Source organism: Vombatus ursinus, unplaced genomic scaffold, assembly GCF_900497805.2.
Source record: "Vombatus ursinus unplaced genomic scaffold, bare-nosed wombat genome assembly UNPS02014772.1, whole genome shotgun sequence".
Classification (NCBI taxonomy): domain Eukaryota; kingdom Metazoa; phylum Chordata; class Mammalia; order Diprotodontia; family Vombatidae; genus Vombatus; species Vombatus ursinus.
Genome location: NW_020954550.1, coordinates 8,645,761 through 8,671,860, shown reverse-complemented (window position 1 = coordinate 8,671,860; position 26,100 = coordinate 8,645,761). Strand labels below are relative to the sequence as shown.

The window sequence follows — 26,100 nt, the reverse complement described above, 5'->3', positions numbered from 1 at the left end:
TTATAAAGTACCAATGAAACTGGTCCTCTGCCTCTCTCTTATCTTTTTCACTTCCTAACTTGTTCCATGATAATCTGTGTCTAGCTTGTGTCTCCTGGTAGAATATAAGGCCTTTGGCGACAGGGAGTGTTTCATTTTCATCTCTGTATCCCTAGCACCTACTTAATAAACATTTGTTGAGTTTCCAAACTTTGGGGAGTGGTGGCAGGGGGTTTTGGAGGGAATGAAAAGACCCACATGAAAGAAATACCAGCTCTTTTAGAGCAGCCTCCAGGAAAGCCCAAGAAGTCTTTATGGTGCAGCCTGTGTGTACATAAGGCTCTGAAAGAGAGACCCTGAAAAAAAACATGCTGCTGTGTGTGAAGTTATAACAAGGGGCTACATGTATCTTTGTTCTCTTCCTTCTTCTGTTTAAACTCAGTTACTGAGTGAGGCTCAAGTCTCACCTCCCTGAGGCTGCTTTCTTCTTTTTGTCTTTTGTGCATGGCTTGTGCTAATGACAAGTAACAGCACAACTCCCTGGCCTCCTTCCTGACTGTTTAAATTTAGGGCTAATGTCAAGAGTGCTTAGTGTGGTAGAAGAGATGTAGGATTTCCTAGGTAATTCAGATATGTCAACCAATTTTTGAGCATGCAAAAGGATATTCCTATGGGTTTGATTTGAAATCCCTTCAAAACACAAGGCGCCACATTAAAAGTGTGAGTTGCTGTCTTATGTATTGCTGTTATATAATGTACTTTCAGAATATATTCTAATCTGTACCTTGGATTAATGGAATCATTTCTTTGGAGGCTTAAAAAAATCAAGTTAAAAATTATCATAGTTTTGGCTGGGGCATGACTAGATTGCCTCTCTAATTATGGTAACAGTTTAAATAAAAGATAATGAGATTATTTGGCACGTAGCTCCTGTCCCACAGGATGCTTGCAGTCTAAATGGGACACAATTGACTCGTAGGCAAAATACATTTACGTGGTTGTATCCATGGATAGAGGAACAGAAAATTGGGACTATGTATGTAAGCCACAACAGGTGACATGTAAGATTGGGATGGGAGAGATGGTCACCCAAAAGGCATTGTTGTGTAGGGAGAATCAAGTGCTGTTTCAATGAGCAAAATATCATAGGAGAAAGAGATTTTAAAAGATGGATGAGAATAGCTAAATCATTTTAGGTGTTCCAAGGCATTGAGACGAAGAATAAATCACTGAAAATGGATGATAGTGAGGAGGAGTGGGAAGAGACTGCCATTAGGTAGATTGGGATCAGCTGGTGAAGAGCTTTGGTCCATTTTGTAGATCTGAAGAGGGGTGGGAGCGGACTCCACACAGTGAAGAGTGACCCGGTTATTTAGGCAGGGATGGGGAACCTATGGCCTCGAGGCTACCTGTGGCCTTCTAGGTCCTCAAGTGTGGCCCTTTGACTGGGGGGCTGCAGTTGAGGACCTAGAGGGCCACATGTGATCTCGAGGCCGCAGGTGCCCCACCCCGTAGGGCTTCATGGGTGGGAATATTTTGGCAGCACATTATTTTAGTAGCATTTAAAAAGGATTGGAATAGAGGTTAGAGACAATGAGACTGGAGAGAAAGTATCTTCTTTCACACTTGCTAGGTAGTTTTAGTTAGCCTTCCTTGGAGAGGTTTTCCTTGCAGAGGTGAGGAGGGTAGAGAAAGCAGATGGAGTGAGGAAGAGGAGGAGGAGAAAGAGAAATCAGTGAGATTGCAAGTAGTTTAGCAGCTGCTCCACATATCCACAACTGCCTCCTAGAAAAAATGGTTCTATTTATTTGCTGTTTCCGTCCATATATCTTGCTAGCAGCATTCATCAATATCTGTCATTTCTCAGAGGGTTTAGACATGTCCAGCAATTCATTCTACTGAATTATATTTCAATACACGAATCAGGGGGAGGCAGAATTGCAGATGTTAACTTTGACCTGTGCTCCAACATCACTTAGACACCACCTCCCAGTGAGCAACCTGACCTTACTCAGACATACATTCTAAGCAACACTGCACAGTGTTATTTTCTTGTTATCACACCGACTTTAGCAGACTGTATTTAACACTTTAAAAAAAATCAATTTTGAGTTGTTGCATTAGCCATTGGACTATGCAGCTGAGGCTTGGGGCAAACCATTATTTATTTCTAATAAGCATTTTATGTCTGGATAACAACTACCTAAAGGGGAGCTTACCCTGGTGGTCCGGGGACAGCTCCCCGTGAAGAGGGTCAGCTTGACCCAGGATGGATTTTGAGGTGGGTTGTTGTTGTCATGTTTTTTTTTGGTGGGAGGTGGTGAGAGGATATATAATTTTATTGTCATTTTTTAGGGGCAGAATTTGCAGTCTGTGGATTCAAGACTGATGAATAGCAGTGATGTGTATAGAATTTGGTAGATGTTGCCTGAGGAAAATAACATTTCAACTTGAAGAACATGGGAGGAAAAAGATGAAAAGGGTAGATCTCTGCAAGTATGGGCTTTGGAGCATCTCCAGCCTTTCCTGTTTTTAAATATGTCTTCTGTATGTCTATGCCCCTCTGTGGTGCTGGCCTTCTCTTAGCAGTTGGCAATATTCACAGTGAAAGTTCTCTGTAGGTGATGAGGAAGAGACCACAGTAGGTTTTGACCTGCTACAAGGTATTGTACATGGTTAAATGAGCCTGTAATTTACTATGAGGCTACAGCTTATCACTTTGTCTCAATAAATGAATGCATGAGCAAAAAAATTTATTAAGCATTTACTATGTGCAAAGCACATATATTCTCCAACTTTGGGAATATAGGTGAATAGAAAGGTGGAAGCAATTCCTGTTCTCGAAGAATTCAGCTTCTAATGGGGAGTAAAAAAATTTTTCTCAGACTTTTCTTTTCAGATTAATGGTCTGATGGGATTCTATGCTGAATTCATTTCAATTGAATATAAAGTCCATATAAAGCAATTTTTAGGGACAGGTCAATAACAATTGAGGGCATCTGGATGAGTTTCATTTAAGGAGGTGGCACTTGGATTGAATTGTAGAGAAATTGAGGGCTTTTATAACATCTAGGGGAGAATATTGTTGGGATGGGGGACTGCCTATAAAAAGGCTTAGAGGCAGAAGATTATAGGATAACAAATTCCAAGCTGGAAAGGACTTTACAGGTCATCTGGTTCCAACCCCACATATTACAGATGAGGAAACTGAAGCAGAAGAAGGTCAAATAACTAGTTAGTGTCTGAAGCAAAATTTGAACCCAGATTCTCCTGATAGAGTCCAGCACTTTATTCACCACACACAATGCCTTTAGTTGGAAGACCAGATAAGAGAAATAGCAGTGCTAAATACCACTGCTATTTCCCAACACCTCAGCAACTCCCTCCTTCTGTGTAATCTTAAAACATTAGAATCCTAACTTTAAAGATGGAAGGGAACTTAGAGGTCCTGTACTGCCCTCATTTTACAGATTGGGAAGCTGAGGCCCAAGAGATATTAAATGACTTGTCCCTGCAGTCAAATAGGTAGAACTTTACAGGTACACGATTGAAACAGTGATTTGATTCCACATTTAGCACTTTTAAGTTAGTACTGGTGGTAGTCGACCTTTTGCAATTGATACTTAATGCTTAATAAATGCTGGTTGAATGACATTCAGTAAATATTTATTAAATGCCTTCTATATACAGGGCACCCTGTTGGTGCTAGGAATACAAAATTCTCTCTGTCCAGAAAGAGATTAAAGTTTAGTGAGGGAGAGGAGAAGACTGACACAAGTATGATAAACATTTTAATGTTCTAAGTTCATAGATGGGGGATTTGAGAAAGAAGAGATCACTTCTTCCTGAGGAGTCAAGGGGGGCTTCCTGGAGAATGTGGAAGCTCAGCTGGGCCTTGAAGGAAGGGAAGGATTTCAAAATGTCTATGTAGAGATGCTGGAAAGATAGATTGTCAAGTCCTTAAGAGGCCAGACCATTTTACTTCTGTTTTTGTATTTTAGAACATACATGTATTTAGAACACTTATGTATTTATATATGTATTATAAGAACATATGACTAGAGAGAGTTATAAAAGGAAACTGAGGGCCAGGAAAGTGAAATGAGTTGACCAAAGTCATGCAGGTAGCAAATGGCAGAGCCAATATTCAAAGCCAGGCCCTTGGATGCTTTTTTTTTTCCTTCGAGGCAGTTCGGGGTTAAGTGACTTGCCCAAGGTCACACAGCTAGTTGATTGTCAAGTATCTAAGGCCAGATTTGAACTCAGGTCCTCCTGACTCTAGAGCTGGTGCTCTATCCATTGGGTCACCTAGCTGCCCCATCCTCTGATTCTTAATCCAGCACTTTGTACATTTCTTTGCCTAGAAGATTACCTGACACAGAGTTCTACTCTCATAAATACATGTTGATTGATTGGGAGTTTATAGAGTGTTAATTCTGAGGAGGTAAATGAAATATGCCTAGAGTCAGTGAACTGTAAGGCTGGTGAGAATTTTGACCTAATAGTAACATAGAATGCATGAAGAGTAATGAGGTCAGAAAAGTAGATTGGAGGAGCCAGATTGTGAAGGCCTGGAATGACAGGTTGATGAATTTGTGTTTTATTTGGCAAGCAAAGGGAAACCATTGAAGTTATCTGAGCAGGAGAGTGATTGATCAGAGAAAGGCATTGCAAAGGGTTCTAAGCAACCCTACGAAGACAGATTAGAGAAAACAGAAACTAGTGACTGGGAAATCAAGCAATCTGTGACTGTATTCAGAGTTTTTCTCACGTAACTTGTCTCTTAATAGTCTTCTTTAGACTTATGCTCTGTCTCTCGTGTGGTACCAGCTTTGTAGAAGGGCCAGAGAACTCCAGGTCTGTCTCTTCTCTTCCTCTTCCTCTCCTCCTTTTCTTCCTCTTCTTTTCCCCTCCCTTTTCTCTCTTTTCTCCTCTGTACCCTCTCATCTCCTCTCAGTCTCTTCTCCCTCCTCTCTCTCTTCTCTTTCCTCTCTTCTGTCTCTCCTTTCTCCCTTTTTCTCTCTCTGCTCAAATCTCTTAGTTTCTCAAATCATATTTATTTGTGTCATTAAGAGTAGTGATTTAGTAGTGTTGTTGTTTCTCTGCCACTGTAGTCATTCCCTTGCATTCTGGGCAAGAAATTGAAAGTCATTCACCCATGGGAGAGGGAAGATTAAAGGAACCAAATCTATGTACTACAGTAGCACAGCTAAATGATGAATAAGGTGGGACTATAATTGCCTGTGAGTATAACAGTCACCAGCAAGAGGGAGCAACTGTTTGGAGGTGAGCAATGGGGCATGAATAGGAATGAGAAGGAGCCATGTTCTAATGATGATGGAGCACTGTTTCATTTGTATGCCTGCTGAGTCATGGGTTTTACTCCTGATACAATCAGGGACTGACTGCTCTCTTAACTTGTCTCTATCTCTAAAATATATAGGGAATGTGTATTAAGCCAGGTGCTTCTGACATATCAGCTACTCCCTGGAGATGTTAGACTCTTTGGGGATATGAACCCCTTCATACTAAGGTCAGGCTAGTCTGTTGAAGGTGTTTCCTTAGTATAAACCTGCAGTTTTCGAAGTATGGCATAGGGTCCCCTGGGAGGTCCCCAAGACCCTTTCAGGCGGTCTGTGAGATTAAAATTATTTTTGTAATAATACTGTTTTCATTTCTAATATGATAAATATCGACAGCTTTAACCAACATAAACAAAAGCTCTTTGGGGTTGTCAATAATTTTTAAGGGCATAAAAGGAAAACCACTGCTGTAGGCTTAGTTATATCACATGCTCATGTTTGGTTTTAAATTATTAGCATCCTTCCTGCATTTTGTACCTTTTCCTTTTCCTTTTTTTTTTAATTTAAGAGAGAGCAGAATTGTGTGGATGCATGCTTTATCTATGTAGATCTTAGGGGATATTTAATGGCATGTTTTTTAAATCTCGAAGCTTGAAATCTCTTGTGAAGCAGGTAAATCTAGCCAAATTTTCCTCCCTTATGCCCTGGTAATTAGTTGCCTTGCAAGGCTGCATTGACTCTTTCAGTAGGGATGGTGCTGAGATCTTTGCTGGCTTCATATTACCTTCCTCAACGAGCATTTTGAGATACTCCAACAACGCATCGGTACAATCAGAATAGTAGAGGTACCTGCTGTTTGTTTGTTGTTTATTGTCTCTCTGTGGAGCAGATTGCAATGGACAAGAGGTACAAGTCCCAGAGAAGGTGCTGTGACAAATTAGGAAGGCTCAGGGGAAAGACTGGCAGTAGACTTTGTAATCCGCTTTAACAAGATGATCTTAGAGACTAAACACTGCCACTGTGACTGTGTTTGGATGAGGTTATAAAGCAATACATAAAACAAATGATTGTCCCAGGATGGAACGCTGCCTGTCCAGGACCAGATTTGAGCAGGAATTGGCATTTGTAGCTGTGGCTTCAAAATTCCAGTTGCTTAAATTAGAAATTAAAATAAAATAAAATAAATTAAATAATTAAAATAAATAATAAAGTAATTAAAATAAAATAATTAAATTAAAATAATAATTAAATTAAAATTAAATGTCTTCTGAAGTAATAGGTTAAAATTTTACTAACTTGATTTTATTTTGGCCTGGACCCCCAATTTCATTGGTGCAGAGAACTCCTAGTGAAAAATTCTTATCTACTAATGCAGATGGGAAACTGTGCTACAATTTAATCTTAGAGAGATGCCTGGGCCATGGAGAGGTTGAGTGACCTGCCCAGAGTCACATGGCCATGAGTCTTGTGAGGGAATAAAGATCTTAAAATTTTGTTCAGTGTAGGGACCATAAACTTTATTGGTACTTTAATGCTTTCATGATATCCTGAAATGCTAGGTCATTATTTATTATGGTTACTAGAGAAGACAAAGATTTTTAGTCTCTATTAGATGTGAAAAGTAAATAGGATACAATACAGGGGCCAGTGAAGGGCAAATGTCATGATAGTAAGTTGTGAGCCAATACTTTTTAGCTCCAACTATGGCAGTCACCAAGGGTTGCTAAAACAAAATTAAGTCCAGTCTGGCCCTCAAGGATCTTAAAGATGTTGCTTTGGAGGCATGAAGAACAATTAGAGAACAGTACAGTATAAAATATAATTAAATGTTAAAATTGTGTGGCCCAAATGATAAATGTTAAAGGAATTCACAGGTGGTAGAAAGGAAATGCCTTGGAGCAGAAAAGTTTATGGTAAGCAAGCATTTACAAAGTGCCTACTGTGTGTAGGCCTTGAGGCCACAAAGAAATGAAGCAAGTTCCTACCCTAAAGGAGTTCGCTTTCAAAGGAGAGGGCCATAGTGGTAGGAGAGCAACATGTACATATAATAAATATTTATTAAGTCAGTAAACATTTGTTAAGAGCCTACTATGTGCCAAACACTACATTAAGCATTGGGGATACAAAGAAAGGCAACTTTAGTCCCTGCCCTCAAGTTACAATCTAATGGGGGAAACAATATGCAAACAACTGTACAAACTGTGTACATGCTTTGGTCTAGTGACTCCCCCTATCTGGGCCACAGTTTCTTTCTCTGTGAAATGAAGGCGTTTGTATGACTTCTGACGTCTATTTAGTTTTCAGACTGCTATTCTTGTGTTACACTTAAGAAGCTTATGATAGAACAGGGGAAGAGATAAGATGAGTACCAACATGGATACCCAGGGAATTCATTGCTCAATTGAGAATTAAGAGAAATGTGGAGGATGGAATGGGCAGGTAGGTGGTACAGTGAATAGAGCATGGGGCCTGGGATCAGGAAGAATTATTGTGAGTTTGAATCCAGTCTCAGACACTAGCTGTGTGTCCTTGGGCAAGTCATTTAATCCTTTTTGCCTCAGTTTCCTTATCTGTAAAATGAGCTGGAGAAGGAAATGGCAAACCATTCCAGTATCTCTGCCAAGAAAACCCCAAATGGAGTCACCAAGAGTTGGACGTGACTAAACAACAACAAAATAGACGATGTAACGAGATTGTTAAAATTGTATGCAAATGAGTGAAAGGTGAATAAGAAGAGAACAGAGTGGAGTCAACAGAAAGGAGGTCTAAATCACTGGTTCAATGTTTTTGTTTTGTAGATGAAGAAGCAAGATCTTGGCTTATGTAACTTGTTAGCTACTGGAAGAACAAGTCCTAGAACTTGGCTCTCTTAGCTTCCAAGCCCAGAGTTTTCTTGCTTTAAATTGGATAACCTTTGCTCCTTGGCAGTGATGTTATGGGATACATTTGGCCTACATTGTGGAACAATAAAAATAATTTCTATTTTTAAATCAAGTGGAAGTGAACTGATGTAAAATGAAGTAAACAGAGCCAGGGAAATATAGCATGACTGTAACAATGGAAATGGAAAGAATATACACAAAACAATTACAAGTGAATATTGCAAAATTACAATGAACAAGCTTAGCCCCAATGGAGAGACATGAGAGGACACCTCTCCCATCTCATTTAGAGAGGTGTGTATGTGGGGTGGGTGGAGGATCCACAGCTGTGGAGTATTGCTGATAAAATGTCAGATTTTTGTTGTTGGTGTTGTATCAGTTAGTTTACTAACTATTTTTTCTTAAAATTCTTTTATAAGGGATGGTTCCCTGGAATAGGGCAGGGGAGAGAATACAGGGATAAATCTAGTAAAAACAAAAAGAAATCAACAAAATCTATTAATAGTAATTGTAATATTTCAGTAGGTGATTTTAACACAAAATTATCTAATGATTTTCATATATCTATCCTGAACCTCATTCCCTATGAAATGCCTAAGGCAGAGTAGTGGGTAAGCTTTGTGTGTATTTATCTATAACTATATACTTTGGTGGGATGCATGTATGTGTGTATATCTATTTCTCTCTTCCCTTCTCTCTCTCTCTCTCTGACTTCTCCACCTCTTCCTCTTCCCCCTTCTCTCTCCCACTTCCTCATAAATATTAAGAACAGGGATGTATCTACCCTCACCTTCTACCTTAGAAGAAGGTATACTTTCAGCCTCTGCTTCTCTTTCCACTGATAAACCACTTAGACATACAAAAGGCTAATTAAACAAAGGAATTTAATTTTGGATACAAAATGCATAAGCACAAAGAAAGAAATAAGTGGATACATTCAGTTTTTTAAAGGTTACCTTGCTTGGTTTTGTAACAAATAACTTCGTAGAGACTGTGATGATTCAATTCCACAAATGGTATTTAGTGACTGCCATGTGCAGGGCATTGCATGATTTGGGGCTTATGATTTAAACCAATCATGAATAGTATGTTGCACACTATGCATACTCTTTGTATTTGATCGATCTGTCAATTTATTATTTACTGAGTGCCAGGCAGGAAGGCAGTCTTTCATCGTGGTTAGAGAGCTGACCTTCGGACATTGGGGCCAGAAAAAACTCTAACACCTTCCTCTCACCCCTACTGGTTGTGTGACTCTGGGTCAGTAGCTTTTCCTCCAAGGGTCCCAGGAAACACACTTAAGATTAGAAGTTGCAGAGGAGGTGTCATCCTATATTGGTAAATGGTATTCTTTCTTTCTTTCTTTCTTTCTTTCTTTCTTTCTTTCTTTCTTTCTTTCTTTCTTTCTTTCTTTCTTTCTTTCTTTCTTTCTTTCTTTCTTTCTTTCTCTTCCTTCCTTCCTTCCTTCCTTCCTTTTATTCTTTCTTATTGGAGTTAAGTGACTTGCCCACAGTCACACAGCTAGTAAGTGTCTGACATCAGATTTGAACTCTGATTCTCCTGACTCCAGGACCAGTGATCTGTCTACTGTGTCACCTAGCTGCCCTGATGGTATTCTCTTGCTAAGTTTTACTACATCAGGGAAATCAGAGGTATGTTCAAACAATAACCCCCTCTCCCTCCTCAAATGTCAGGCACTTGGGATACAGAGACCGAAATGAATGTTGTTGCCCTCAAGGTGCCTACATTCTGTCAAAAGGGCTCTCTGTAAGGACACAGGACCATTTGGTGTCATTCCCCCTTTTGGACAGGGATATGCTTTAGGATACATCCTAGGAGCCATCATTTCCAAAGCACAGTCTGTTTTGCCTACATGGCCTGCTGCCCAGGTCTACCTTGTGGCATTGAATTAGGGAAGGGAAGAGGAAAGACTCAATTTCCAATTCCATAATTCCAACAGGAATATTTATTATCAAGCTGTGGGTTGTGGGGAGGAATGTAGGGATAGGAGGCTACCCCTTCTCCTTTCCAACAACGTAATCAACCACTGGCATACCTGACGCAAACTGACAGATAGCTAAACCAGTCAGTAACATTGGCAGAAAAAGAGAAAAAGAGTAGTCATCTCCTCCCTGTACACTTTTATGTGCTCAATACATTTTTTAAAATGTATTTAAACCTGATGATCAATAATAATAGTTAACATTTATTTAGTTCTTTAAGGTTTGCAAATTTACAAATATTTCATTTTATCCTTATAACTATCTTGGGAGGAAAGTGCTCTCGTTATCCTTCATTTACACATGAAGAAACTGAGGAAAACAGGGTTAATTGACTTGCCCAGGGTCACACAGTAGTAAGTATCTAAGTAAATAGCTGCCCCTATTACCACAATACTAACAATCTCCTTTCTGATTATACTGTCCCCCCTCCCTGTTACCTTCCCCCCAGTTTTCACTTCGGTACTCAGCTTTCTTCTTTGGGAGCTGAAGGGAGCAAATTTCCTGAAACGTCGTATAACAGCCTATTGTTCCCAACCCCCACCCCCACCCCATGGCCTTATTCCCTTGTTCCTCCTTGATCTATATTTCTTTTTTTTTTTTCTTGATCTTTATTCCAAAGGAGGTTTGACTGAAAAGCTGATAAGTAGTCTGGACTAGAAGTATAATATCTTGCATAAGCCAGATTTTTCTGAGCTGACGACCAATACTCCGATAGAGAGAAGTAGTAGAATTTTAAGTGATAGGTTTTATGCTTCGATAAACCTATACTTCTGGGTCATTGTTGCTATTTTATTGGGCCAGTCAGCTCAAGGGCAGAGCCATGTAGATAAGCCATTTTGCCAATGAAACTAGAAGTCAGTTTCTGAGTAGAAGTAAAGATTTCTTAAAAGCATTTCAGAGTAAAAGTCAGGACTCCTTAATGTGCACAGTGCATGTGAAGTACAGTCTTCAATGTTTTACTAAGTTCATTTTTTCCGCCAGTTCTAAGTTTTAGGACAGTTAGGATTTGTGCACACAAATCCCCTGAATTGGTCCCATGTATTCAAGTTGGTACAATTCAAAGTTATAATTGTCTAAAATATGATAATTGGTTCTAGTCCAATGGAAATATGCAATGTGAATTATAATAATGCCACCCCTTCAGGGGATTCATTATTCATACTAATCAGGACCCAGTTGATATCATTGATATTAAATACAGACAGGCTAGTTAGTTTCACTACCTGATGCCAGTGAAACAATTCAATAAATTCAATTAAATTTTTAAAAGCATTTAAAAATGCTTACATTTTCCCATTTGCCTACACAAATATTATGAGGGACTTTATGCCTAGCATTTTTCATGATCGACCTTGCCCAAAAGGAAATAAGGCAAGCCTAATATGACTGATTCTTAATGGATCTAGTCTGGCTCATATTAATAATGGATTTACTTGGTAAGTAAATCCTTGGCAGGGCATTGTACTGATCTCTAGACACAGTCCCTGCCCTCATAGATACTTACAGAAGTAACTAATCCAGAACAGATTGAGGTAAGATCACCAGGAAGGTACAAAGTACTACAGAGTACCATGTGAGGCTGAGGAAGGAAAGATGATTCTAGCCAAGGGAGACCAAGGAAGTCTTCCCGGAGGAGGTAACTAAGTAGGAACTGAACAGGTGCAGAGGTATATAGACCAACCATATGGGCAAAGTCATAGAGGCTAGAATGCACAGGACATGACTTTGGGTCCTCATTGCTGCTTTTCATTTAAACCTTGCATGAAGTATGAATCCCAGCCAAATCTCTAACCAGTAGTCACAAATAAATGAATGAGTGAAAAACCATTTATTAATTGCTTAATATGTACAAAGCACTATGCTGAATCCTGGGGATACAAAGAAAAAAAACAATTTCTCTCAAAGAGATTATATTCTAATGGAGGACACAACATATAGGGAAGATTTCAGTTGCAGTTCAAATGGAAAGGTCTCATGGTCCTTAAGGCAGAGCAGCAAAGCGTATGGCGATGCTACTGGGTGAATTTCCAGGAATGGAATAAGGGGTGGGTGGGATGCCACTGCTATTTTGGAATTAGGCATTTTAATTTGTTGATATTCTTAACATCTTCCACACACCCTTAACTAGAATGGCATGATGATACTGTATTATTAAGACCCATCTTTTGGACACTTTATTTCTATTAATGAAGTCTAAAATCACATTTTTTTAAACTTATATCACATTGTTAATTCATGTTGAGTCAGATAAAACCTGTAGGTCCCTTCTTTACCTTAATTTTAAGTTATTATCTGGTCATTTCTCCCATTGAATACTTCTGCAGTTGATTTTTTTGAACCCAAGTATAGGCTGTTATATTTATCCATTTATCCATATAAAATTAATTGTCATACATTTAGTCTGATCCTACACTCTGTAGAAATCTTCTTGGATCCTGATTCTACTCTCCAGAGTGTTAGCTGTTCCTGCGCTTCCATCAGCACTACTGTTTGTCATTTATAAATTTAATGAACTGGTCATATGTTGTCTTCTAGTTAGTGATAAAAATGTTTAACCCAATAGGGACCAAGGATGGATTCTTGTGACATTCCACCAATTGGCATTTTTGTTCTGTTTTAGTCTAGAAAACAATCAACCAGTTCAGAATCCATAAAGCTAATGTTTTAGTTATATTTATATTATATTTATGTTATATACATAATTATAATTTTAGAGATAATTAAATACATCTTAATTATACACTTCCATTTACATTTTTCCATTTGCCTATGCAAATATCATGAGGGGCTTTATGTGCAGTATTTTCATGACTGATCCTGCCCAAAAAAGAAATGAGATTAGCTTGATATGATTGATTCGTAATGGTTCTAGTATGGCTCATATTAATGGCTTAAGTGCTTACAAATAATCACTTTAATATAATCTTTTAGATTTATAATGGAAATTTGGAAGCTTACCATCTTAATAGTGGTTTTGGAGAATTCATCTTTTTTCTCTTATTTTCCTAAAAAAAATTGTATATTATGTAGTTCCTTCAGTCATTTTGCACGTGGGAAGCAGATTCTCTGTCCATTCAGTTAGATTTTATAACCCATGATAGCTGGTAAATAGTGGTTCACCACAAACAAAAACCTTGTCACTCCATAGCCAGCTTTTTGATCATGAACCTTTTTGTATTTAACTAAGTTGGACAGTGGAGACTTTCTGTCACCAGACTTGTAGTTTGAAAGCCTTTTCTGTTTCATAGAATTTCCTAGAACTTGATCTTCATAGACATAGATCTGAAGAGCCCACAATACATCAGAGTAAGACTGCTGTGAAGAACCTTGGAGGTAGTCACATACTTCAGTCAATCAGTAATCATTTACTAAGTACTTACTATGTGCCAGGCACTGTTCTGGGTGTTGGGCATACAAAGAAAGGCAGAACAGTCCCTGCCTTCAAAGAGCTCACACTCTAATGGAGAAGACAGTATGCAAATAACCAGTTGCATACTAGATAAATACAAAGTGGATGAAGGTAACATGAAAGGGAAGGCAGTTGGGTAATGCAGTGCTGAGCCTAGAGTCAGGAAGACTTGTCTTCCTGAGTTCAAATTTGGCCTCAGACACTTTCTAGCTGTGTGACCCTGGGCAAGTCACTTAACTTTGTTTACCTTAGTTTCCTCATCTATAAAACGAATTGGAGAAGGAAATGGCAAATGACTCCACTATCTTTGCCAAGAAAACCCCAAATGGGGTTATGAGAAGTTGTGTATGACTGAAACAACTGAACAACAACAACGAAATTTGGATTGTCAAATTTGTGAAGGAGGTTAAAGCTGGAAAAATAAAAAGGGGGCCAAAGCATGAAGAGATTTAAATGCCAAACAGAGGATCTTATATTTGATCACTGGAGCTTATTGATCAGGTAGATGACATGATCAGACCTCCACTTCAGAAAACTCGCCTTTGCAGTTTAGTGGAGAATGGATTGGAGTGGAGGGATACTTGAGTCAGGGAGAGCAGTTAGCAGGCAGTTGCAGTGATTTAAGTGATAGTGGATGACGACCTGCCTTGGAGTTGTGGCTAGGTGAAGGGACAGAAGGGAGCATACATGAGAGATGTTGTGGAGGTGGAAATGGCAAGATTAGGCAACAAAGTGGATATGTAGGATGAGAGTGTGAGGGGCCAAAGATGATGCAAAGACTTTGAGACTGGGAGGTGTAATAATAGAAAAATTGGGAAGAAGGGAAGGTTCTAGGGGAAAGATATTGAGTTCTTATCAATTGTTTGTTTGAATTAAATACTCATGACTATGCTTATTAGTTTAAATAAACTTTATGGAGGCAGGAGCCTAATTTCTCATACTTTTTAAAATGTACCTTTCATTTGCTAGGTAAATAGCGAAGGATAATTTCATCCAATTAGAAACAGTAAATATTAAATATCTACTATGTTCAAGGCATGGTATTGGGGTTGGAGGAATGCAGAATATAGTGATCAAACATGTAAGAAACATAGCAAAGAGTAATCTCTTTTCTCAAGGAACTTAGGACCCAATAGGGGAGATGACATCAGCACACACTAGTGTAATAGCAGTTGAAAATAAGTGCCAAGGAGAAGTCTTTACAAAATGCTATACAAGAATCAATGAAGATTGAGAGACTTTCAGTTGGAGGGGAGAAGAAAGTGCATGAAGGTGAGACTGGAAAGGTATTTTGGTCCTAGCTGGGAAAACTTTTAATTATCAGACTTAGGATTTAGGGACTGCACTAGGGATGTGGTAGGAAACCAGGGGGAATTTTTGAGCAAAGAAGTGATGTCTTCAGAGATGTGTGTTACGAAGATTACTTGGACACTTGTGTGCAGGATTGATTGTCGAGGGGATAGACTGGAGGCAGAGGGAGCAGGTAGGAAACTATTTCAACAGTCCAGGTCATAGGTGATGGACCTGACCTTGGGTTATGGAAAGGAGGGGACCAGTTGTCAGATGCTGCAGAAGTAGATTTGGCTGGACTTGGTGACTGATTGGATGTGGTGAATGAGGGGGAGGGAGGAGCCTAAGATTATATAGAGGTTTCAAGCCTGGGTATCTGGGAGGAGGATGGTGGTGTCATCAACAGAGAAGTCCAGCAAAGCTTAGCTTTCTTTTAAACATATAAACATATGTATTAGTGCATAATCTAGATGAAAAAGTTGTTCAGTGTTCAATTGTTCAACCCAGACTATTGATATCATGATTTATGCAAATAGAAGACAGGCATTGTGTAAACTCTATCCCCTTTGGCACACTCAGATAGCTACATGTCTCATAGGAGTTAAAGGAAGAGGGACTAGAATGAGCAAATTGAATGTCCTTTATTCACCTTGAATGCATGCCATCACTTCTGTTGGTCTCAGCTGCCTTCATTTTAGATTATAACTTCCCTGCCTGGAGATTTCTATATCAATATATTTGATGTGATTCTATGTATGTCATCACTAGACTTAAAAAGAAGAGCTTGAATACACGTGTATTTGATGGAAATTCAGGATGCTTTGCACTCGATGAATTATAGGATGAACTTGTTTTCACATTCAAGGCAAAGTGTCAGAAGGGGAAACAAGAAGGAAAGTAATATTCCCTGCCTGCAAGCAGCTTATAATCACATGGGTTGGAGGGGATTATGTGTGCATAAATAAATAGGATATGAGGAAGGATGGATTAAGTGCAAAGGAAATATTCAAAGTGTTTTCAGAAATTGGAAGAGGAAAAGGTCACTTTTAGTTGAGAGCAGAGCAGGGCTAAGAGAGTTTTATGGAGGAGGTGACATCAGAGTGTGGAACTTGAAGGAAGAGAAGGCTCTCAAAAAGTAGCAATGTGAAGGGAGGGTGTTTGGGCATGGCCTCGGGAGGCGGGACAAGAGTGGAGAATGACTAGCAGTCCATCTCAGCTGCAACATAGAGGGCCAGAAGGGGACTAAAACTGGGCAGGCACATAGAGTCAGATTTGGGGAGGCTTTAAGTCCCAGTCGGAGGAGTTTTTATTATAATTCAAAAGTATTAGTTTACTCCACCTAGGTTTGTTGTTCAGTCATTTCAGTCATGCCTGACTCTTCATGACCCCATTTGGGGTTTTCTTGGCAAAGATATTGGAGTGGTTTGCCATTTCTTTTTCCAGTTCATTTTACAGATCAGGAAATGGAGGCAAGCAAGGTTAAATGGCTTGCCCAAGGTCACACCGCTAGGCTGATTCTGAGACTGGACTTGAATGCAAGAAGATGAGTCTTCCTTTCTCCAGGCACTCTAGCAACTGCACTACCTAGTTGCCTTTCCCCAAAGGTAGAAGAGTATTAAAGTTAGACCCATGAAATGAAGGGAAAGATTAAAACATGGAGACTAATTAGAGTTAATCAATGAATATTTATTAGCACCTGTCATATGCTAAGGAATGTATTAGGGAATGGGAATGTAAAGACAAAAAGGGAACTATCTCTGCCTTCAATGAGCTTACATTTTGTTAGAGAGAAAACATACAAAATAAATGTAAGATATTGTGAGGAAGGGGATGGTAGTTCAGATGAAAGGTGATCAGGACTTGAACTTGGGTGTTAACAGTGTGAATAAAGGAGACAGATGTAAGAGATTTTACTGAGTTGTAGTCCATAGGATAGACACTCAGCATGATACCTGCCAGTACTTTCAGTGCCCAGGATGTAATGTCCTTGGACCAGGTGACAGGAACTCTTCAAAAGAAGCTAAATCCTCTCTTAATATCTCCCCTACTCACCTTGGATATCAGCTCTTATTGGTACTTTTGTGTTCTGCTCTTTCTAGGCCCGAGAAGCAGAATGGCCCAATAGATAGAGAGCTGACCTTATAGGCAGGAACACCTGGGTCTAAATTATGCCTGGCATAATTAGCTCCATAACCCTGTTCAAGTCCCATAACTTCTCAGTGCCCAGGGCCAGAGGTGTCAAATATAGGGCTAACATGCAGCCCAGAACACTCCCAAGGAGAACCTGAGCAAGATTAAAATGTAATTTGAATATATTTGACAAAATAAGATACAACATGGATAATGTTAACATGTTGTTGTTTAGGTCAACATGGTAGCCTTGAAGTGATCCTTTTGGACCCTAATTGCCCTGTGTTTGCCCATTGGAGTTTGACACCACTCTAGGTAACTCTCAAAGACTATAAATTGCAGAGAAGGTTTCAAACTTCATTGGTAGAAGAAATTTCCACACCTGGGAGTTCTTTATATCATTGAATTACAGGTAGATTCCTTATCGCCTAACTTCTAGCCCTCCTCTGTCCAGTCCAAAGATGATTCTCTTTAGTAGAAAAAAAATATAAGAAGTAGACATAGGAGCATGGATAAGCTGGAAAGGACCTCAGAAGGCCATTGAGTCCAACCTCCTTATTTTACAAATGAAGAAAATGAGGCTGAGAAAAATTAAGGGGTTTTCCCTGGGTGATATAGCTAATAAGTATCTGAGGCAGGATTCAAACTCACATCTTTCTGACCTTTGGACTTCTAAATCCAATGTTCTATCTACTGAACCACTTAACTGTTTCTAGCTCAGCCTTCTCCCTACACTTAATTATTCCAGTTCCCTCTACAAGAAACAGTTCCATCCATACTCTTTGATCCTCTTTTCTCCAATGTAGCAAACTCCATTTGAAGTCAATGTCTCATTTAGATAGCATTTGCTTTTCTGACATTTTTTGCTGCACTGTACCATAACTTGCCCTTTGGTAATCGGCTTTGCTTCTGTCATACACACACATACACATATGTAACAAATATGTGTGTATACATATCCATATATATTTTGTAGGTGTTCAGTCGTTTTTCAGTTGTGTCCAGTTCTTTGTGACTCCATTTGGGGTTTTCTTGGCAAGGATGCTAGAGTAGTTTGCCATTTCCTTCTCTAGCTCATTTGACAGATAAGGAAACTGAGGCAAACAGTTAAGTGACTTACCCAGGTTCACACAGTTAATAAGTGTCTGAGGCCACATTTTGACAGCTTCTCCTTTTCCACTTTATCAGATATATTTCTGTGTCTTAAGAAATGCATGCTGAGGGGCAGCTTAGATGGTACAGTGAATAGGGCACTGGCCCTGGAGTCAGGAGGACCTGAGTTCAAATATGGCCTCAGACACTTGACACTTACTAGTTGTGTGACCCTTGGGCAAGTCATTTAACTCTGATTGTCTAGCCCTCACCCCCCCCAAAAAAGACAAAGAAAGAAAGAAAGAAAAAACAAGAAGAAGAAAAGGGAATTGCATACTTAAGAGCTTTACATTCTCTTTCCTGGGTTGACTTCCCCTGTAGAATTTCAGTCCATGGAATCTTACCTATTTTTTTTCTCTGAACTCTGAAATCTTCTCTCTCAAAATAAAGTATATTTGCTAGACCTTGTCTGCCTTTCTTTTCTATCACATATCCTAAGATGGAGCCATTACCTCCTCCCCATATTTCCCAGTATTTCTCCAGGTTGGTGAAAAGTCAGGTGCAGAATAGAAGTTTCATTGTTTCTCCCATCTTTGAAGGAAGAGATTACTATAAAAGCAAGTCAGATTATTAACTGCTCTACTTTCTTGGCAGAGAGAATACCAGCAGATGTTGAGATAATTGCATCCTGCATCATAATTATATCATGTGCTTGTGCCAAGCTTATAATCTGTTTGCCGATTTCATCTATTTCCTCTTTCTGTCTAGGTGGTCTAGCCAGGGGTGGGGAACCTGTGTCCTTGAGGCCACATGGGGCCCTCTAGGTCCTCAAGTGCGGCCCTTTGACGGAATCCAAACTTCACAGAACAAATCTTGATGACTGAGCTTGATGACCTAGAAGGCCACATGTTGTCTCCAGACTGCAGGTTCCCCACCCCTGGGACTCTAGCCAACAGGAGGTCTGTGCTAAGGAGAATGAGTCTGGTAGCAATGTCTATAGAATCAACTGCACAGAGAGAGTGCAGTTAGGAGGATTGTCAGGAATCTATTGCAGTAATCTAGGCATGTGATATTGAAGAATATATAATATATAATGCATTGTGGCAGTGGAAATCTAGAGGAGGGGGATGAATTTAAAAAATATTGTGGAAGTAACAATTCCAAATGACTTATGATGAAAAATGCTATCCACTTCCAGAGAGAGAGCTGATGACCTCTGAGTGCAGATTGAAGCATTTTTGGGGGGCTCTTTTTTCTTTCTTTCTTTCTTTTCTTTTTATTTCTTTTTCTTGTTTTGCAACATGGTTAACATGGAAATATGCTTTGCATGAGTTTGTATGTATGATGGGCATCACATTTCTTGTCTTCTCAGTGGGTAGGGGAGGGGTAAAGGGAAGGAGAGAATTTGGAACTGAAAATTAAAAATTAACAAAAAACAAAACATTGCGGAAGGAGATTCAAATGAACAGTTATACCCAGTATCTGACTGGATATGAAAGATGAGGGAAGAGTGAAGGTTAACATCAAAATTTGAAACATTGTAGATTAGGTGCCATTGGCAGAAATAGTTAGCAGTTATGAAATCATTTTTGTTTCCCCCAGGAATTCTTGCTGAAGTTGTCTCCAAGCAGTATTTTTCTTTGAGGCTTTGCAGGGAAAGGAGGTGAAGGGAAGGAAATAAGCATTTATATGGCACCTACTTAGTGCCAATTACTGTGCTAAATGTTTTACAAATATTATCTCATTTGATACAACCCTGTTATTATCTCTGTTTTACAGTTGAGGAAACTGAGGCAAACGGTTTAAGTAACTTGCCTAGAATCACACAGCTAGTAGGTGTCTGAGGGCAGATATGAATTCAAGTCTGATTCCTGATCCAGCACTCTATCCGCTCACTGTAACTGCCTTTTATGGATGTTTTGGAGTCATTCTGTTCTTTGGGCTTGTGTCTTGGGCATCTGTCCAAGCTCTTCTAGGAGGGATTCTGTATTTTTGCTTCTTTGGTCATTCTTCTATCCTTATTTCTTTTTTTTTCTTTCTTTTTTTTAAGACAATTGGGGTTAAGTGACTTGCCTATGGTCACACAGCCAGTAAGTGTCAAGTGTTTGGTCTGAGGCCAGCTTTGAACTCAGGTCCTCCTGACTTCAGGGCTGGTGCTTTATCCACTGCGCCACCTAGCTGCCCCTATCCTTATTTCTTGACTTTGGACTTTGTAGGGACCAGGCTCTGCACACTTAGGGAGAGAATGTCCCTGTTGGGTCATATTGTTGCTTTCCCTGGGTATTGAGTGATGTGTTATTTAAGGATCTCCAGAATGACCCAGGCTGGGTACCCGCAGGCTTTCAATGGGCCCAGAGTGGTCTAAGCAGGGGCAAAGACTAATTGCTATCTTCCTGGTTTAAGTTTTACAAGCTCTTGATCTCAGTTGTGTCTGAGCAACACAACAGTCAGCTTGCTCCTGGTTAGATGTAGACTGCAACTGGCCCCAGCTATCATCATCTAGCTAGAGGAATCTGTAAGTTCAGAACGAGGAAACTGCAGACTCCTTTTTGGTCTGAGTCCCTGACCCTGGCTGTTTTGCTACCAGCTTCAGACTGGGTTGGGGGCCAGATCTGAGACCCTACTCTGTTCCTAGAGTCAGAGCCACCGGTTATCGCCTCTGGCTGGCAAATGTGCCTTGCTCAGGTCTAGCAACCCTGTGTATAAGTCCCCTTCTCAGACCACACTAAGTCTGTGACCTAGCCTAGGGATACGAGAACCAGAGCTGCCAGCTGGCACCTGCATCCAACCGCCTCTGTGCTGGATCGGTGACTCTTCTCACCTTAGTGAACAGCACAGGCCCTCCTTTAATCCTCGCACTAAGTGAGAGGAGGATACCAAAGTGGACATGGGCTATTGAAAAGAAGAACTTGAAACTCCTGAGAGATGATCAGTCTGCATTGAGGTGATAATTGAAATGAGAGGAATGAATGACATGACCAAAGAATGGTGTGTAGAGACAGGAGAGGACAGCCAAAGACATAACCTTAGGAACACGGTGAAGAGTACTGCTGAATTTGTGTTAGTTCTGTTAAATTGAATTGAACAGGGGCAGCTAGGTGGTGTAGGGGATAGAGCATCGGTCCTGGAGTCAGGAAGACTTGAATTCAAATTCAGCCTCAGATACTTTCTAGCTGTGTGACCCTGGGCAAGTCATTTAATCCTGATTGCCAAAAAAAATTGAATTAAACATACTTTAAGGGGTCAGTAAGAAGATGAGTGAGGAAAAGAAACAAAAAAGATGCAGTTAGAGTTTACTTGGAAGAGTCATACAAATATTTGTTATGAGTGTGATGTCTCTGGAAAACAAATGAGAAATTATCTAGGATAGGGGTGTGGTTAGCTTTGTCAAATGGTACAGAAAGGTCAAAGAATAATAGTACCAAAAGTAAGCCATTGGATAAGGTATTTGATTAATCGAAAAACATTTATTAAGCAATTCCTTTTTGCCACAGTGCCTAACATTGTGCTAGGCCATGGAATGCAAACGCAACAAACAACAACAGCAGCAACAAAAAACCCTCCAAAACAATAGTTCCTGCCTTCGAGAGGCTTATGACAAGTCAGCAAACATTTATTGAGGGCTTACTATGAAGCCAGGCCCCGTGCTCAGGGGACAAAGAAATTAAAAGACAGACCCTGATCTCAAGGACCTCACGGTCTAATGAGAAGAGAGGAGAGGGGAGGGAAGGAGAGGCGTTGTCCAACTGGAACTGGCTAGACGGGTCCCCAGTGGGGCAGCTTGGACTATGCCCGAGTTGTTGTTTGTCCCTCGTTCTCCAAGAGGACCATGACATCAGGGAGGTGATGCCGTGACTTACAAGTGAATTGGATTTCAGTGAGGGAGGGCTGTGCAAAGTCACCAGCCTGCCTCACTTTCTCCTCTGGAGCCGTCTGGGTCCAGGGGTAAACTACAGATTAGGATGACCGGTGATCAGCCCTGGATGCAGTGGGATACCATGGGCTTTTGAAGCTGAGGTCTTTCCCAGGTCTCCGTTTGATGGAGGCAATCCATAGAATTTTAGCTGAGACTTGAAGGAAGTCAGGAGGCAGAGAAGAGGAGGAGGGGGAGCTCTCCAGGCAGGGGAGAAGCCGGTGAAAATGCATGGAATAGGGGCCCGCAAGTTATTTCTCCTTCCATATACTCAATCTATTGACACTGGCCTCTTTGCTATTCATAAAACAAGACCGCCTTCCCTTTCCCTATTCCAGGAGTGGGAAACCTGAGACTTCAAGGCCACCTGTGGCCCTCTAGGTTCTCAAGTGCGGCGCTTTGACTGAATTCAAACTTCACAGAACAAATCCCCTTAATAAAAGGATTTGTTCTGTAAAACTTGGACTCAGTCAAAAAGGAAGGTTTCATTATTTCCATGAGGAAACCAAGGGTCAGGGAGATGTGATTTGCTCCCGTTTACATGGGAATTCAGGTTCTGAGTCTAAATCTGGCTATCCTGACTTCAGATTAAAATTTCTTTTCTATTCGGTGACAGTATTTCCCAATTTAAAGACAGCATGACGTAGGAGATAAAAGGCCAGCTTCAGAATTGGGAGACCTTGTGTACAAGGCCTACCTCTGATGCATACTATGTGTTTCTTAGAGCCTTAGAGATTTCACAGGGCTTCTTTGTCTGGTTACCTTTAAGGGGCCTAGGGATAATTTAGGGTATCCAGGAGCTTTCATGGGCAAAAAATTAATCTTTATTTTCATTTATTTCTAACAACTTTGGCATTTCCTTCAATAATTAACGTGGGCAACAATAATAGGTATCTGTAGGATTTACCAACCTGCCAATAGGGCCTATTGCACAAAAAAAGTTTAAGAACCTTGCTCTAGAATTATGTCACAGATATATATTGGTAGAGAGATTTTCCTCACTGGGAGTTCTCTCAGCACCAAAACTCCCCACTCCATAAAAATAGTCACTGATTTTGACAAATACAAAAGAAAGTCCGTGAGGAAGCAAGGAGACAGAACCGGTCATGGTATCCTTAGCTACCAAGTTAAGAAAACTGTGTTTTCTTTGTTTGCATCCAACAGGGAGGTACCTACTTCCAAACACCATCGCAGAGCAGTCATGGCTAGCAGCTGCAGAGACCTCCAACCTCATCCGGATGCGCAGCCAGGCTCTTGGTCAGTCAGCTCCTTCCCTCACTGCTAGCATGGTGAGTGAAATACAGGCTTTATTCAAGCCTGAAAGAAAGGACATGGATCCTATGCTACAAGATGGTTGAATTTCAGGGGCATAGTGAGTGTGGGGGGAGAGATATACATAGCCATGACATGCGCAATTACAGGTTTTCACATCCTGTCTGTCCTTTGGTTTGTGTATCATGTTTAACCTGGGCAGTAGGAATTATATTATTAAATGAATTATGAATTAAATTATTGATAACTTAAATGATTAATAACTGCCCATTAGAAATGCGCAGTGCATCCAGGAAGGAATTCAATGTGAGGGTGTGGAAACCTGCACTTTAAATTACCTGATATTTCTTTCCATGTTGAATGTCCTTTAGACCATTTCCCAGGACTTCTTCTTCCCAGTTAACTTCCCTATTTCTCAACTCTTTGCTCTATTTTTTACCAGGCGACAACAAAAATCTGCCAATAAAATGGGACAGAAAGAAAAGATCTCATTGAAAAACAGTATATGTTTCAAACCACATTTCCCATTTAGAGTTATCTCATGAGACCCTCTTTTTGGTTCCAGGTTTTACGCTCTGGTGTAAAAAAGAGGCTATAAAAATGGCTTTTGCACTTAGCATTTAGAGTTGTTATCTAATAGGCCCCTCTTCTATTAGGTTCCTGTTTTTATGCTCTTGTACAACAGAAAAAGGCTATAAAATGGCTTTTGTATTTAATTTCTATTAAATGTGGTGAATGGGGACTTGTGTGGCCATGGCAACATCTGCCACTGGAAGATGGGCCTCTAACTCTGTCATGAACAATGCTATAAGGAATACATAAATCTGTGCAGGTCCTTATCTGGAGTCTTTTGCATTGGGAGCCATATTTTACTAAATGATGAAAACCACGTTTGTACGGATCTTTGAAGTTTGGGAGGTGGTGTCTCTATTTTACAGGTGAGGAAACTGAGGGTCTGAGAGGTTGAGTGTCTTAGTGGTTACTAAATTTCTGAAACAAGATTCAAATCTGGGGCTCTTGACTAAATGCTCGCCCACACTGCCTTGTAACTTAAATAGACCTGGTGTCTAATCTTGGCTAGTGCATTAATTAGCCATCAGGCTTGGGCCATTCACTTAATTTCATGGTGCCCCAGTTTTCCTGTGAAACAAAGATGGTGTCCTCAGTTTTCTCATCTGTAAAATGAGGGAGCTAGAATCGATTTTCTCTATGTTTCTTTCCAGCTCCCAATCTATGATTCTATGAGCCGTTCCTAATGTCTAAGGTCCCTTTTAGCTCTAAACTACTATGGATTGATTTCTTAAGCAATTTATATTCTTGACTGTCCCCAAACAAATTTTTGTTACTGAGCTGCTCTTCTCAAGTCCTTTTGAGTGTACAGAATGAGGCTGCCATTTGTAAACCTGATCTATCTTTTTTCTGTGGATTTAAAGTTTACACCTAGTTGTGTTTTTGGTACCAGGTAGCAAGAACTCAAATTCATTTTTTTTCTCTTTGGAGAAAATGTATTAAAGCTTAAGTTAGAGTTGTGCCTGTACCACTTGAGAATTTTAAATCTTTTCAGCTAGCAACTTTTTAAGTAAAAAATGATTTCTTAAAAACTACAATATTGTTCCTGCATCCTTCCATGGTAACAATGGTTGGTTTCACTTGGCAATGATAACTCTGATGATGCTGGTCGAAGCAAGGTTGTCACAGGAAAGGATAATGATGTCTGAGGTAAAGTATCCAGACGTAGGAAACATTTATTCTCTGCTGAAGTTCCTGTTTGATGTTGAGCTAAGATGTTTGCAAACAGGACCAGAAAGTCCTGAGAAGCATGGGTAGCAAACAAATGAGGAGTTGCAGAAAATTGCGTTAGTCCACTTTCCATTTCCTGCTCAGAATTTCTTATTAGTTTACCTACTGCCAGTATTTAAATTGGAGATATTTGCATCAAAAATACTGAAGTGATTTAATATCTAATTAAATTTGACTTACATGTAAGTGCCTACTGTGTGAAAGGAACTCTAGTATGAATAAAGAAAAAAATAAAATTGTGAAAGTCTCTGTCCTCAAAAAGCTTTCATTTTACTGGGGTTGATGGTATGTATTGTGTAAGATGCTGCCTAAATTAAGGTTTTGTTCATTATCTTCCCCTGGCATCGTAGATATCAGGTTGACATCTTTGGATTTTAAATCTGCTTTAAAATGTATTTTTTTCCTTTCTGTTTTTATTTCTTTTGGTTAAAGCACATTGCAAACTTTAAAGTGCTATATAGTTTATGATTATTGTTGTTATCTGTATCTCAGTTTCACTTGCTAAATGAAGGCAGGATATCATAAACTTTTTAGTCGGTACTTTTTAGTACTTGATGGATAAGTTTATTAACTTTCCAACTCTTGCCTCGCCTTCCCTCACCCCTCTCACCTCTATTGATGCATGTATTGTAGTCTTAGGAAATTGGTAAGCTGCTTTGTTTCACTGATGCAGAATAACAGCAAGAGAGAATGGTCCCTTCTGGTGCCCCTCTCATCTTCATTTCCTCATTATTCAGTTATCTCAGGCCAGATATCTCAGCTACCCACAGCACATGCAATTATAGTGCTAAAAGTCTTGTGATACATTTTTATATGCCAACTTTCAGCACAGTCTTAAGAGTACATAGTGGGGGAAAGGTCATATATTTGATTCTTCTCTCTTTATGGAGAATAGACTGTGTATAGAAAGTAAAGGGGAAAAGTATATTTTAAAAAATATAAAAACTATTATAGGCCATTTTAACAAGGCAATTTCAGTAAAGAAACAGGAGCTTTGATTTCCTGGAGAATGGTGTGGAAAGGTAGA

General features: G+C 39.8%; 1 protein-coding gene across 3 annotated transcripts in view; it reads left to right on the top strand.

Moving 5' to 3' along the window:
* Window positions 1–26,100, top strand: part of MAST4 (microtubule associated serine/threonine kinase family member 4) — a 783,557-nt gene that overhangs the window by 246,744 nt on the left and 510,713 nt on the right. For all 3 annotated transcript variants that reach the window (XM_027863400.1, XM_027863401.1, XM_027863399.1), the window contains exon 3: window positions 23,166–23,290. In XM_027863400.1, the coding sequence (XP_027719201.1) occupies window positions 23,166–23,290 (125 nt within the window). The remainder of the gene's footprint in view (window positions 1–23,165; window positions 23,291–26,100) is intronic.